General features: G+C 47.8%; 1 protein-coding gene across 1 annotated transcript in view; it reads left to right on the top strand.

The window, feature by feature from the left end:
• Positions 1-1,256: 1,256 nt before the first annotated feature.
• ADAMTS14 (ADAM metallopeptidase with thrombospondin type 1 motif 14) overlaps positions 1,257-14,903 on the top strand; it is a 143,457-nt gene continuing 129,810 nt past the window's right edge. Inside the window, exons 1-2 of the mRNA XM_075934971.2 lie at positions 1,257-2,920; positions 4,252-4,673. Of these exons, the coding sequence (XP_075791086.2) occupies positions 2,839-2,920; positions 4,252-4,673 (504 nt within the window). The 5' untranslated portion in view covers positions 1,257-2,838. The remainder of the gene's footprint in view (positions 2,921-4,251; positions 4,674-14,903) is intronic.

The raw sequence follows: 14,903 nt of genomic DNA, 5'->3' as shown, positions 1-14,903 counted from the left end.
GCTGCACATTTGTTTTTATTTTCCTAAGAGTAGTACTTTGTGTGACGGCACGTTGGGGATCCCCCGACCCTGCACCCCCATCTGCAGCCACACGTGACTCCCAGCCAGCCAGCAGAGTAGAAGATTTTATTGCTTCTCAGAGACACATGGTAGCATAGGAGTGATGTTAGCACAGGAGCCAGGGTAGACAGCCTTATTCCTCTCAGGGGGAATGGGCTTAACCCCCTTCCTTGGTCTAAAACATCCTCACTCCTCCTAGCTCAGCCGAGACTGCCTCACCCCCACAGCCACTGCTCACTCGCCCCAGGCAGCCCTGTCTCCTCCATTGTCCTCCTTCCAGGTCCAAGGTGTTATCTGTTGTCTCCTGGACCTCAGGAGTATGTCTACACTACCACCCTAGTTCGAACTAGGGTGGTTATAATGTAGGCAACCGAAGTTGCAAATGAAGCCCGGGATTTAAATATCCCGGGCTTCATTTGCATCTTGCCGGGCGCCGCCATTTTTAAAGCCCCGGTAGTTCGGACTCCGTGCCCGCGGCTACACACAGCACGGAGTAGGTAGTTCGGATTAGCCTCTCTAATCCAAACTACCGGTACACCTCAAGTACCGGTAGTTCGGATTAGAGAGCCTAATCCGAACTACCTACTCCGTGCTGCGTGTAGCCGCGGGCACGGAGTCCGAACTACCGGGGCTTTAAAATGGTGGCGCCCGGCAAGATGCAAATGAAGTCCGGGATATTTAAATCCCGGACTTCATTTGCATCTTCGGTTGCCTACATTAACCACCCTAGTTCGAACTAGGGTGGTAGTGTAGACATACCCCAGGGCTACGTCTACACTGGCCCCTTTTCCGGAAGGGGCATGTAAATTTCAGGAGTCGTAGTAGGGAAATGCGCGGGGGATTTAAATATCCCCCGCGGCATTTAAATAAAAATGTCCGCCGCTTTTTTCCGGCTTTTAAAAAAGCCGGAAAAGAGCGTCTACACTGGCCCCGATCCTCCGGAAAAAGCGCCCTTTTCCGGAGGCTCTTATTCCTACTTCGGAATAAGAGCCTCCGGAAAAGGGCGCTTTTTCCAGAGGATCGGGGCCAGTGTAGACGCTCTTTTCCGGCTTTTTTAAAAGCCGGAAAAAAGCGGCGGACATTTTTATTTAAATGCCGCGGGGGATATTTAAATCCCCCGCGCATTTCCCTACTACCACTCCTGAAATTTACATGCCCCTTCCGGAAAAGGGGCCAGTGTAGACGTAGCCCAGGAGAATAGTGATAGAAATGTAGCCTTGTTAGTCTGGTGTAGCTGAAACAAAAAACAGGGACTATGTAGCACTTTAAAGACTAACAAGATGGTTTATTAGGTGATGAGCTTTCGTGGGCCAGACCCACTTCCTCAGGAGGTGAGAGATTGCACATACTTCCCCAGTGAGTCACACCCTGCCTCCCCCTCCTCATGCAGCTCTTGGGTAAACTGAAGCATGCACACCCCCCCACACAGTGTCACTACAGAGCAGCATAGGACAGTAGGATCACATATAACCCCATAAGACAAATGGTAAATGCAACACCAAAGCGAACACAGGATTACAAAAATAGACAGCACCCCCACTATGTCACACTTTGCATTTGCCTTTTATCAAATTTCATTTTGCTGATTTCTGACCCAATTCATCAAGGCCATTTTGAATTCTAGCCATGCCTTCCAAAATGCTTGCAGTCCTTCCCTGCATGGTGTCATCATCTGCATATTTTATAAGCATGCTCTCCTCTCTCACTATCCAAGTCAGTAATGAAAACAGTAAATAGTGCCACCCACCAAAAATGCCCTCCCAGTTTCACAGTGAAGTATTGATCATTACTCCTTGAGCAGAACTTTCAACCAGTTCTCTAGGCACCTCATAAATATTTCAGCTAGACCCCATTTCCCTACTTGGCTTATGAGAATATTGTGTGAGACTGCTTCCAAAGCTGTAATAAAACCAGACTATATTGTGTCTACTCTCTTCCTCTACCCGCTAGCCCAGTAGCCCTGCCATGGGATGGATGTGTCTGTAGCTGCCTAATAATGGCTGGCCAGCAGGCTCATAAGGTCCCTGCTTGTACATCTGAGGCGGATAACGAGCCCCAAAAGTGATTGGTTCTGCTGAAGTGAGACCTTGTACCGTGGGCTGCTCCAGTACCAGAGACCCACCAAGGCCGCTGTGTTTCAGGGCTGCAGAATGCCGGGCAGAGGGGCAGGGCTTCGCTCGCAGCCTGCTAACAGCCCGATCCCGCGGCTGGGGGCTCCCCAGGGTCTCCATCTGCGCTCTGCCTGCGAATGGCAGCTGGAGCGACGCTGAAAGCGCCACGTGCAAGGGACCTCCCCTTGGCGCCTCTCGGTGCCTCCCCCAGGAGAGGCCCTCGCTGCCTCCTCCCCACCTCCTGGACTCTGCGGCCGGCCTGACACTCACACGCCGGCGTCACTGCGCGGACCCCCCAGCTGGCACCAGCCTGCGTTGCACAGAGCGGCGGCTGCAGCCTGCCGGGCTCCCTCCCAGCCCGCGCCTCCTTCCTCCCCCTCCCTCCCTCCCCCGACTTTGCAGCGCTAGATCCATGGGGGCTTGTCCAACTCGTGCACAGTGCGGCGGGGAGCAGCAGGACCGGCTCCTGCTCCGCCTGCGTCTCTGCCTCTGACAGCCTGCGGCTCTCCGAGAGGAGGCGCGTTGCTAGCTCCGCCGGATCCCCTTGCGCTGCCCGGTTTCCAGGAGGAGCCGCAGGGAGCCGCGGGGAAGAAACTTTGGAGAGCTGCTTCCCTGTGCGCTCCTTTTCGGAGAGAACTGCCACCAGAAAACGCTTCGCCAGCACCAAATGGATTATCTCTGTGTCATGCTGTCTTGCTTGTTTCCTCTCAACTACTGCTTGGCTACAGTGAGGGCAGCCAAACCCGAAGGTAGGAGAGTTCCTTTCCCTCATGGCTCGAGTTGGTTTTTCCTTTTAACCTACAGCATCCAGACATCACTTAAATCAGCGAGGTCAGAAGGAGGAAGGGGAGAGTCACATCAGCAATTCCAACAGGGCTGCAAGGGGCGAAAGAAGCGAGATAGGGGAAAACTAGTTTTAACATTAAGAGTGTAATTCCTTTACATTTCTCCTGGCTCCAGTGTGAATTTCTCTATCCGTCTGTCTGTTCATCCTTCCTTTAACTATTTTTAGACTTTCAGTTATTTGAACTGGTGGGAATTTAGCATTTTTCCATATTGCCAGAAAGTGCAGAATAATACTTTCTGTACATCAAAACTAAACAAAGCAAAAAACCTTTCCTAGGTCTTATTTACACTCTGAAGATGGGATAGGGGCAGGGAATGGAAATCAAAGACTCAAACGGAAATCATCACACTTACTGCAAGTGCGGAGCCTTCTGTCAGATTTGCAGAACAATTTTAGTGGGCATGTAAGGGTGCCTGGGAACAGTACAATTTGCATTCTGTCACCCACTCTCACTGAAAGCACAGGTTACCTTTTGGTGTCCCATGTTATTTTTGTTGGGCTAAATGTACATAGCGTGGGTGTGTGGTGTGTCAAATCTGTGCAATAACATGCCAATTAAAAAGATCCATTCCTATATTGGAGTTGAAAATCTTAGACTCATTGCATGCTTGTAATTTCTATTTGTCTGCATGTCTGGCTGGTTATTTTTTTCCTTCTCTGATTTAGGTGGTAGGAGTGTTTTAGGTTGGTAGGTGTGTTTGTTTTGTCAGGTGTATTTTTATGTAACTGGCTGGAACTGTGCTTTGTTGATTGTGATAGGTAATTGCAATAAGGTGGCATGTATGTTTTGGGAATCCATTGCAAACATTTTTTAAATTGACACTGATATATTTTTATTGTAAAGGGCTTCCTTATTTTTGAGAAGTAATGTTAGATGGAAACTGTACAGTCAATAGTTTGTATGCTTGTTGTTAGTGGGGTATGCAAAAGGCATAAGTGTATGTCAGAATGAGTTTATTCTGCTACATTTGATGTCCCTGCCGATTTAAAAATACAAAGTAGACACAGAATATTCAGGAGTTTATAGGAGGGGCAGAAAGTTTATTGGCTTGACCATATTTGTCTAATTTAACAAGAAAATCCAGTGTCAAAGCGGCTATGAAATTCCTGATGCATATGGGAATTAACATACAGCAAGCACTATGGGGTAAACACTTGTCATGATGACACATTCACAAAGGATTGCTCTTTGCTTTGAATGTATTGACATCTTTCTGTCTTTATTTCCACTAGAGCACCTCCTGTCTGGAAAGCTGAGTGAGTATGCTGTGATTGTGCCCTTCAGTACGGACTGCCAGGGACGGTTCCTCTCGCACATGGTATCTAGCTCAGTGGTGGCAGGCAGTGGAGAAGCCAGCACTCCTTCCACCCCACCCTCTCCTCGGCACAGAGTGGCCCGCAGCACTCTGGATGAGCCACTGCACCACGACAGAGCTGGAAATCACTTGTTCTACTTCAATGTCACAGTCTTTGGGAAGGAACTGCATCTCCGACTGAAGCCCAACCGTCGACTTATGCCACCTGGAGCCTCTGCTGAATGGCAGGAAGATTTTCAAGAGCTATTCCGAGAGCCCCTCCAGCAGGAGTGTGTCTTTACCGGGGACATCTCAGACATGCCAGGTGCCACTGTGGCCATCAGCAATTGTGATGGACTGGTAAGCAGAAGGCAGTTCATCCTTTTTCAGGACAAATGTTTCCTCTTTCTCTTCTGCCTCGTTATTTAACCGTTGTTGTCTTTGTATGATTGATTATTTATTTTTGGCTTTGTATCGAAGCACCTCGCATCAGAACTTCCAGTACCTCTTTGCTGGCAACCTACGGAATGAGCAGAGAACTATAGCAAGTTTGGCAGTATTGTATCATTGTTAAAATTAAACCTTCCATCTAAAAATGTAACAGGAAGATGCTGGTTGCTTATTTGCAATGTTCTTCTCCTGCCCTGGAGATCCTGTTTGCTCCCAACATGTCCTCAGTGCTCCTCCTGCTGCCAAAAATACATGACCAGGTCTATAATGTGAGGTTATTTCTAGTACAGAAGGCTATGTCAAAGCCAAGGGGACATTTTCCCTGTATGTTAACCCCACTGGATCTTCTCTTTTAGCAAAGAGCAATGCCAGGCTTTCCTAGAAACTTTCTCCACTGTAGAATGTTGACGGCAGGAATCGTCTGGCCAACTCTGTGTGTGTCATTAGATTTTGAGTTGTAGTGCCCTGCGTGTGGTGCTCTTGAGAGATGAACTAGAGATCCAATTAGCTACGTTATCAGGTGGTAGGTTGATCACCTGCAGCATGCAACAGGCTGTCATTCATGAGCTCATTGCCACAGATTTACTTTCCTTGAGTTGACTTACACTGTATTGTCTATTATTTCCCTCAATAGGGTTCTGCCCTGAGAACAACTGTTTCCCCTGCCTTTCACTTACATCTCTCACTGCCTATAGGTCCTCTTGTTTTTGCTTTCTTGCATCAATCTTCTGGCCAAGGAGCATAGGACCAGAGTCTCTTTAGAACCCATCAGCATTGTATAATTGGCTCAGAGGTCAATGTTGGTGTAACATGTCTGTTCTTCTATCTTTTGCCTAGAAGCAGGAGGTTTGTCAGACAGCCTTTCTTATTGTTGCCCTAGTCAGTGAAGCTGCAGGCACCTTTTCTGTTCGTATAACTTTAGACTCTTACAACATTAATATAATTATTATGTCTTACATTGAGATAATGCAAGTGTAAGACCTTGTAGTAGTTTACAAAATATAACTATCTTTGTGTATTTAAACAATGTAGAATCCACTCACCCCACTACTAGTTTGCATCCTGGAATGGAGGAGGTTTGCTGTCTTGGTTCAGGAAGTTTCACAGCCTGATGTAAATTGCACATTAAATATTTTCTTTGAGCTTTGTTTTTGTTTTTGGTTAACTTTTAATTTTATTGAATGAGCCTTTTCAAAAAGGACTGCTTACATAGTATTCTCCATTCTTGTTATTTAAATATATATGATGCTTCCGCATACTATTCTACTATTCTTTTCCTAGATGAAGTATGCTTTGGCTAGGAAATCCACTACAGCTCCAGTGCTTGTCCCAGGAGTGTTTGCATTGTATGATTGCTGCTTCCCAACTCTGGCTATAGTACTGGGTGAGAGCATTCCTGGATCCAACTGCATGCTATGACTAAGAAGGGATTTCTCTGAGCTTGGGGGCAGGAAAGCATGTTTTGTTACCTTAGTCTGCTCCATCTGTGCTGCCAGGCCCAAAAAGTGGTCCCTTATAAAGTAACCTGATTGATATTCATTCTCTTTATAGCAAACTCGGCCACCTCAGCATTCATCCTGCTTTCCAGATTGCTGATAAATGCATTATATTTGAACCATGCAAGTCCTGATTCTGTTCCCTGGGGCAGCCTAAGAGTACAGTTTCCACACTCAGAATGGGGCACTTATTTTACTTGGAGCTTTCTGTCTTTTAACCAAAACAGGTCTTTTTGCTTTCTTCTTGTGGAGGTGGTGATGATCATCACAAATGCTTTTCGTATTGCACCAACAGTATATGCTAGGCACTTTACAGACATAGCTCCTGATCTTTCAGTTAGTAAAGTAATACAATGGTGAGGCCTCAGTTCTGAAATGAGTTCTTAGCAGGCTCATGATGAGACCACCTACTTGGAGCCCATTGTAGGATCAAGGGCTAGGTTGAAGACTTCCCAGTCTAGGGGCCTGATTCTGAGAAGGGCACACACTGGAGCATTGATCCCTAAATGACTGATTGTTTTAATAATCTTTTGTGAGGAGCTTCATTTACAAAAATGTGAAAATCTCAATGCTTTGTACTCGTTGGTTCCCTTTTAGACACTATCCTGTTAACTCCTCTGAAAACTCCTAATGGGTTGTAGCAGTGTGACTTGGTCTTTTGGCTTTATGATTTTATTTTCAAGGAATTTCAGTTTCGTGCTGTTGAAATGAGGTTAAGTGATCTACAGAATTCCTGAGATCACACTGAGCACCTTTAGAAAAACCGTTATTAGATTGCTGCACTCCTTTCTTCTGGCAAACTATGGTAACTTTTTTCACTGATAACATACATGTTTTGGTAGTAGCTCAGCTATTTCAAGACTTTAATCAAACTGAAAGGTGAACAGCATTTAGTATTGCAAATTTATTGCTGCAGTGTTTAAAGTTTTGAGTTATTTCACCACTTCTTTATACCCTTGGCATCCAAATGATATTCCCACAGGCTTCCTAATTTTGATACACTTGGAAAATTTCTTATGACATATTACATCTTCAGATTTTATCTGACTCCATTTATTCCTTATCCACATGCCAATACTTGTTATTTTCTCATAGTCTCATTTGAGCTATATTAAGCAACCTCCATTCTGAACAAATGGATTTTAATTTTTAACCTGAATGTTATGTTATGTTTTGGTTATGTTACGTTCACTGCTTTTGGGTACTGATCAGCCACACTCACTGCCATTTCTTAATCAACTCTTGCATTTGACTAAGGCCCAGGTAAGAGTAGTATCTGCTCCAAAATGAGCTGCTCCAAGAAATAGTTGTTTATGGCACTACATCCTCTGGGATGTTCAGTCAGCTTCTCTTTGGGTACTGGAGGGCACTGCTCATAGTTACTAGCATTACCCATGCCATTGTGATGCTAGACGTACACTTGGCCTCCTTCCAACCCACTGTTCCTGGGAGTGGGGAGGCTTGGGCTGGCTCGGGCTGCGTGGCTCCCTCCCATACTGCTACTCCTGGGCTGGCGAGGCGGGAGCCATGTGGCCTCCTCCCTCCCCACTGCTCCCGGGGCCAGGGAAGCTTGGTCTGGCTCGGACCAAGGGGCCTCCTCCCTACCTATTGCTCCCACGGCCGGGGAGGCTTGGGCTATTCAACCTTTTCCCTCCCCGCTGCTCCTGGGGGCGGGGGTTGGGGCCATGGATCCTCTTCCCTCCCTGCTGCTCTGGGTATGCTGGGGCACGCTTGTGCATGTTCCTCCCCTCCCCTTGGTGGGGCTGAGGACCTGCCTCTCCCTAGAAACTTCTAAAACCTTCTCAAATGTTCTCTGTGACAGACAACGTGATGGACACCTCTCCTTTTATAATAGTGCATAGATTCTAGTGTCTCTATCATGTTGCATCCTTGAGTTGTCCAATTTCACCATTACCGTTTTATCCCTTAGACTAGTTGAACTTCACTTGGATCACAAGAATGCAAACAGAAGACTCTGTGATTTTCTGCAAGATTTCCTGTGCGTATAATGATGGATTCCACTACAAATGGCAGAATATTTCAAAATACACATTTTTCTTCACATGTACAGATTTTTAAGGTTGCCCTTTTTGCTGTTTGAGAACCGTATTCTCTTAGGGTATGTCTACACAGCAAAATTATTTCAAAATAACAGCCGATTTTTCAAAATAACTTTGCTAGCGTCTACACAGCCAAACTGCTATTTCGAAATTATTTTAAAATAGGGGAGGGCTTATTTTGAAATATGTAAACCTCATTCTACGAGGAATAGCACCTATTCTGAAATAACTATTTAGGAATAGGCACTGTGTAGACAGGGAGTAGGGGCTATTTCAAAATAGGGGGCCTCCAACCCTTCCCGGGTGCCCTGCTGGCCACTCTGGCACACACCAGGAAAACTCTTCTCCTCCCCTCCAGAGCTCTTAAAGGTCCAGAGTTTGGCCAGAGCCTTTGTGCCTAGCACCAGCCCTGCCAGCCCTGAGCCACTCTGCTGCTGCCCCTGACCCAGTGGCACAAAATGAGCCAGCCAGCCAGCCCTCCAGCGGTCCCTGGGAGCAGTTCTCCAGCTCCCACCAGCCTGCCAGGGCCTGGAAGAGACGGGCGCCTTCCTCGTCTAGTGCGGAGGTCATGGGAGGTATTGAGGTTTGGGGGGATGTCACCAACCTCCATGATCTCTGCACTAGATGCAGGAACGTGGCCATCTATGGCCAGATGGCTACCAGCATGGCTGCCAGAGGCCACATCCACAGGTGCGGATGAAGATAAAATTTCTGCGGCAGGCCTATGCCAGGGCCACAGGGGGCAGCTCCCAACCAGGGGAGACACACAGAGCTGCCCCTACTTTGATGCCCTGGACCGCATCTTGGAGGACGAGACAGTCCATTCTCCCCAGGTGGTCATTGACCCTGGGGCAGAGGGCCCTGATGATGGCACAGATGAGGATGAGGAAGGCCAGGAGACAGAGAAAGCCAGAGTCACCATGCCGCTCAGCCAGGACCCCCAAGCCGTCCCTGTGGACCTGTCCAACGTGTTGTCTGAAGCTGGGGAAGCAACTACGTGTGAGTGCCATCACTGCCCCCTTATGCTGGGAGTGGGGGGTGGAAACTAGGGACTGCATGCGTGGGCCTTGTTGGCCATGGATCACACAGCAACCTGTGCACATGTGAGCATGTGCCGTGCCACCCCTGGGCACATGACCCCAGCTGACTGCCACACAGGGTCCTTGGCCTGTTAGCCACAAGGGTGTGTGGAGACACATCACATGCTCCTGACCCCGGGGTGGGACATGGCAGGATGCCCTTCCTTCACAAGTCCCCTCTACACAGAGGCAGGGAACATCTCTCCCCCCCACACCCACACTGGTATACAGCACAGGGGCATGGGTGCAGTCTCAGGGCAGCTCCCGCTCCCACTCTGGGGGATAGCAGGACATCCCGAACATGGCCTGTGTGCAAGCACATTGGCTCTGATGGTACGGAGAACTGTCATCCTCACCTTGCAGAGGGGGGCTGGGCTTCATGCACTGTGTCCCCAGGGAGAACTGACCACTTCTCTTGGTTCTCCACAGCTACATCAGCTACGAGTGGAGGGTGCACCACACCTTCCAGGACATCCTCCTGCACACAGACAGCGGCCCCTACTTTGATGCCCTAGACAGTCCGTTCCCCCCCAGGTGGACGAGGGCTCCACAGGCATGCCCGTCCTTTGGACGACTACCAGCGGCTGCACCTAGGGGCACTGCGAGCCCTGCACCACACCCTTGACCACTGTGTGGAGGAAGATCTGCAGCTCCGGTGGGAGAGCTGGAGGGAGCAGCTTGCCCAGGGCTGTGCCATCTGTACCCATTTGCAGACCCTGGTGCCTCCTGCCACTCCAGACTCTGCTGCCTCCCCAGCTACCGCTCTTCCTCTCACTCCTCCCTCCACCCTTTCCCCACTGGGGAAGCTGAGGCCCCCACCCTGAGCCTCTCCTCCCCCTTCCTCCCCTTTCCTCCCTCCTCCCAGGTTTCCCCCTCCCCTCTCCCATCCTCTCTCCTCCTCTCTCACGCCTTCTTTCCCCAGTCTCACCTGAGTTTCATTTCCCCCCTCCCCCCAGTTTTGTTGAATAAACAGAATTTGGTTTAATGAAAACACATGTCTTTATTTTTCACCAGGAAGGGGGGTTAGGGAGGAGTAAGTGGAGGGACGTGAGGTAGGAATGAGGCACAAGCCCCCAGTGGGGCAGATCAGGGAGCACTGTTACTGCTCCTCTGGGTAGAAGCTCTCCCTAAGGCTGTGTCTAGACTACATGCCTCTGTCGTCAGAGGCATGTAGATTAGACACATAGGCAAATGATCGCGGCTTCATTTAAATTTACATGGCTGCCGCGCTGAGCCGACAAACAGCTGATTAGCTGTTTGTCAGCTCAGCGCGCTAGTCTGGACGCTCCCCTGCTGACATCAAAGCCCTTTGTTGGCAGCCCCGGTAAACCTCATTCCATGAGGAATAACGGGGCTGCCGACAAAGGGCTTTGATGTCGGCAGGGGAGCGTCCAGACTAGTGCGCTGAGCGGACAAACAGCTGATCAGCTGTTTGTCGGCTCAGCGCGGCAGCCATGTAAATTTAAATGAAGCCACGATCATTTAAATCGCGGCTTCATTTGCCTTTGCCTATGTGTCTAATCTACATGCCTCTGACGACAGAGGCATGTAGTCTAGACACAGCCTTAGGGCCTCCCAGATGTGGACAGCCCACCAATGGGCCTCCTGGATGGCAGGTGTGCGGGGCTGTGTTTACAGGCTGGCCAAGCACTCTGCCTCCACCACCTAGCCTGGCAGGAAGGCCTCCCCCTTCTGCTCACACACATTGTGCAGCACACAGCATGATGCCACCACGTGCGGAATATTCCGCCGTGAGGTCCAGGCAAGGGAGGAGGCACCTAAACTGTGTCTTCAGCCGCCCAAAGGCACCCTCGACCACGATGCAGGCCCTGCTGAGCCTGGCATTGAAGGCATATTGGGAAGAGTTGAGGTGTCCCGTGTAGGGCTTCATGAGCCAGGGCTGTAGGGGATAGGGTTCATCCCCCACCAGGCAGACTGGCATGTCCACATCCCTGACCCTGAAGTGCTGGTCGGGAAAGAAGGTCCCGGCGTGCAGCCTCTGGCACACAGAGGAGTTGCGGTACATGCGTGCGTCGTGTGCTTTGCCTGACCAGCCAACATTAATGTCCAGAAACTGGCCCCAGTGGTCAGTGACGGCCTGCAGGATGACTGAGAAGTATCCCTTCTGGTTTATAAACATGGAGGCCTGGTAGTCTGGGTCACGGATTGGGATGTGTGTCCCATCGATGGCTCTCCCGCAGTTGGGGAAACCTAGGGCGCCAAACCCCTTGATGACGGCATTTACGTCGGCAAGACGATGACTCTGTGGAGCAGGACTCTGTTGATGGCCCTGACCACTTGACAGGGACATACAAAACAGAGTCACGGGGGTGTCAGGGCGCCTGAGAGTGCCCCCTCCCCGCCACTGCCCCACTACCTGGGGGTTGGGTTGCTACAGCTCCTGTGAGGCAGCCTGTAGAAAGTGCTGCCAGACTTGCAGCAACATGTCCAAGAGCAGCAGAGTGCCCTGGGGCAGTTCCAACTCCATGCTGGAGAGTGCTGTGGTGTCCTGAGTGAGGGCAACCAGAGCATGCAGAGAAAAAAAGCTTTGCTGTCCCTCAGCGAGGTAGGCAAGCAAGCAGGGAAACCTGAGAACCAGCTGTCTGGGGGGAAGAGGGGTCCCTTTAAGCACGAGCCTCAGATAGCCTCAGGCAGCAGCCATACAAGGTAACTCCAGCCGGCCTTAAATGCGATTCAGCATCCAATCAGTGTGGACGCGCTATTTCAAAATAGCAGAACGCTATTTTGAAATGCATTTTGTGCGTAGATGCGTTGTTTGGAAATAAGATATTTTGAAATAATTATTTCGAAATAAGATATTTTGAAATAATACTGTAGTGTAGACATGCCCCTAGTCTGTGATCTGTGTCCATCTAGGATGAAGATCCTCTTTTCTTTACATTTTAGTGAATTTAGATCTAAAGTGAAGGATGCCCAGCTAACAGCTCTGGAGACTGAAATCCTCTGCGCAATGAAAAGGAATAAGCATAGGCAGGTAGAGTTGAAGCCACACTACTTCACCTCCGACCTGGAGAGATCACTGCAAGAGGTCAGAGGTGTTCCTTCTCTAGGCCCATTTAGTCCTTAGGCTGCCTGCTCAGTGTACTAACAATAACATCAATTGTGGAGGTAGTTTGTGAGGTGGATGCTCCTATACTTTAGGCTTGTCTATCCAGAAAAAAATTAATGTTTGAACTATATTGGAATAGTTAAAGTAGTATAATCCCCCTGTGTGAATGTAGTTACACTGATATAAAGATGCTTTATACTGGGATTGCTGTTCCTATATGGGAAAGGCAATGAGCAAAACTAGTGCATGTTACCTGTTTCATTCTGTATCTGCACCCTAACTAGGTCTACTACTGTATAACTATATTGGTTAAAAAATAAATAAAGTATACCCTAACCAAAATAATTAAATCAGTACAAAGTCTGAGTATAGGGCAAGCATAGGAAATGGACAAAATTCACCTATTCTTTTAACATTGGCATGGGTATATAGTGCTGGATTTTGCAACAAACTCAAATTTTCGGAGTAGCATGGAAAAATAATTTTTGAATGGAAGTTTTTCTATTGAATTAAATATTAAAATACATTTTGAAAAAGGCCTTTGTTATGTTAGTTTGCTGTAGAAGTTAGAGAAGTTTGACATGACGTCTAGGAAGCAGTGGTTGGTGTGATGATCAAAATGTTGGTCACCTGGAAGAAAGGAATGGTGGCTGGGAAGGTAGAATTAAGATATTGATCAAGAGGAGAGCAGCTTTACTTAATTATTGGGTAGGTGGGTAGGTGTGCAAAGCCTCTTCTCTTCCTGGCTCTTGAGAGTGGAGATCTATGTCTCTTTCCTGTTAGGTTTTTCAGGAGTTTTTCTTCTGTCTCTTGTCATCTGATAGATATGCTCCTTCTTTTTCCCTTTACCTGTGTAACAGCTTCTTCTTCCACTGTTCAGATAGTCAGTGACACAGTGAGTAAAACAATTCTCAGCCATGTCAGAGATCTATACGTGCCTTTTTCCATTGGCTAATTTACCATATATCACTAATAGGACATGAAGATTTTGGTAGCCTAAAGAAATACCAAACTGTCTTGAAATATTCTAGTATTAGATGGATAGATATTTATGCAGGACCTGCTGATTTGCAGAGCAGGATTAATTGTTTTTTTTGTTTGTTTGTTTGTTTGTTTTGTTTTTGCTTTGCAGAGGAAATTAATAGAATTGCAGTTTTCTGTTTTTCAGAGTTTCAGTAACCACATAGTCTAAGAGCTGCAACTCAGTTTTTGGTATCTCCGTCATACAAGCTAAATCAACCCAAGATGTTACATTTTTTAAAAAAGTAAATATGTTGTCTTTCAGTATTTCCTTTTTTTATAGCTCCAATAGAATTATGGAGAATTTTTCCTACCTCACCTTTCCTACTCTCTTGCTAAAACATAAGTAGCCTTGCCCCAAACAACAAGTTCCTTTCCAACATTAGTCCAAGTCCATGGAACAGGTGTGGCATCTCCAAGTTGGGAGAGAAAGAATCAGAAAGACAGGATCTGAGTGCAGACTGCGATTTCAGGGTATCAGATAACATTTTGCCCAAAGTAGTATCTAGTGTTGCTCTTCTGCATGCCAAGGACAAATCCTCAGCTAGTGCAAATTGCCATAGCCCCATTCCCTTCATTGGGGCTCTGACAATTTACACTAGTGAGAAACTGTCCCCCTAAAGAATTTATAAGGTTGAAGGGAAATAGTAGCTTGTTTTTTAGTGGATAAAACTCAGTGGTTCATCAGACACTCAGGGAGCCAGACAATGGGCAGAATTTTCAAGGCAATATTTACAGTTGCTTTTCTGACTGTGACCACACTTTATTTGCAGATGTGATTAAGCCCAGAAAATGTGGGTGTATTGATTTACAAGGGAAGCAGTAAAATAACTGGGAAATCTAGAATAATATGTACATAATCACATGGCAGATCAGTACAAACCTGCCTCTTTAATAGGGGAGAATCTGGCCAAAGGGGTTTCTCTGTTTCGTTTTGCTAGGCACATGTCCTGTCCTTGTTGCTAACTTTACTAGCAGCTATCCATGAACTTCAAAAGAGAGAATCGAGCCCCAGCATTTCAGCATAGCTTGTCTGGGTCACATAGGATTTCTTCGTCATCAAGGTTTATCTACACTGTTGTAAAACACGGGGCCCCAAGACTCAGAACCCAGATCAATTGTCTCTGTATCACGAGATTCATTCTGTGGGACTGAAAATAGCAGTGTATTTGCTCGGACTGAGCCCTGGGTTCTTCTTCGAGTGATGTCCCAGTGGGTGCTCCACTGTAGGTGCTGAGCTTGCCCCAGCGCCACAGGACAGAGATATTCAAAGTCATACTCAGTCGGACTGCGCATGCGCGGGGAGCATCTTGCGGCGTTCGCGCTCTCCCGCACTGCGCGATCCGGTCTTATCCAGTTCCTCTCAACCACCTCAGGCTGCAGACGGAGCAGATCTTCTCCTCATTATCGACTCT

Source organism: Pelodiscus sinensis, chromosome 8 (assembly GCF_052426305.1).
Source record: "Pelodiscus sinensis isolate ZL-2025 chromosome 8, ASM5242630v1, whole genome shotgun sequence".
In the NCBI taxonomy this organism is placed as follows: Eukaryota; Metazoa; Chordata; order Testudines; family Trionychidae; genus Pelodiscus; species Pelodiscus sinensis.
The sequence above is the reverse complement of the archived record's forward strand: the minus strand, read 5'-3'. Positions and strand labels throughout refer to the sequence as shown.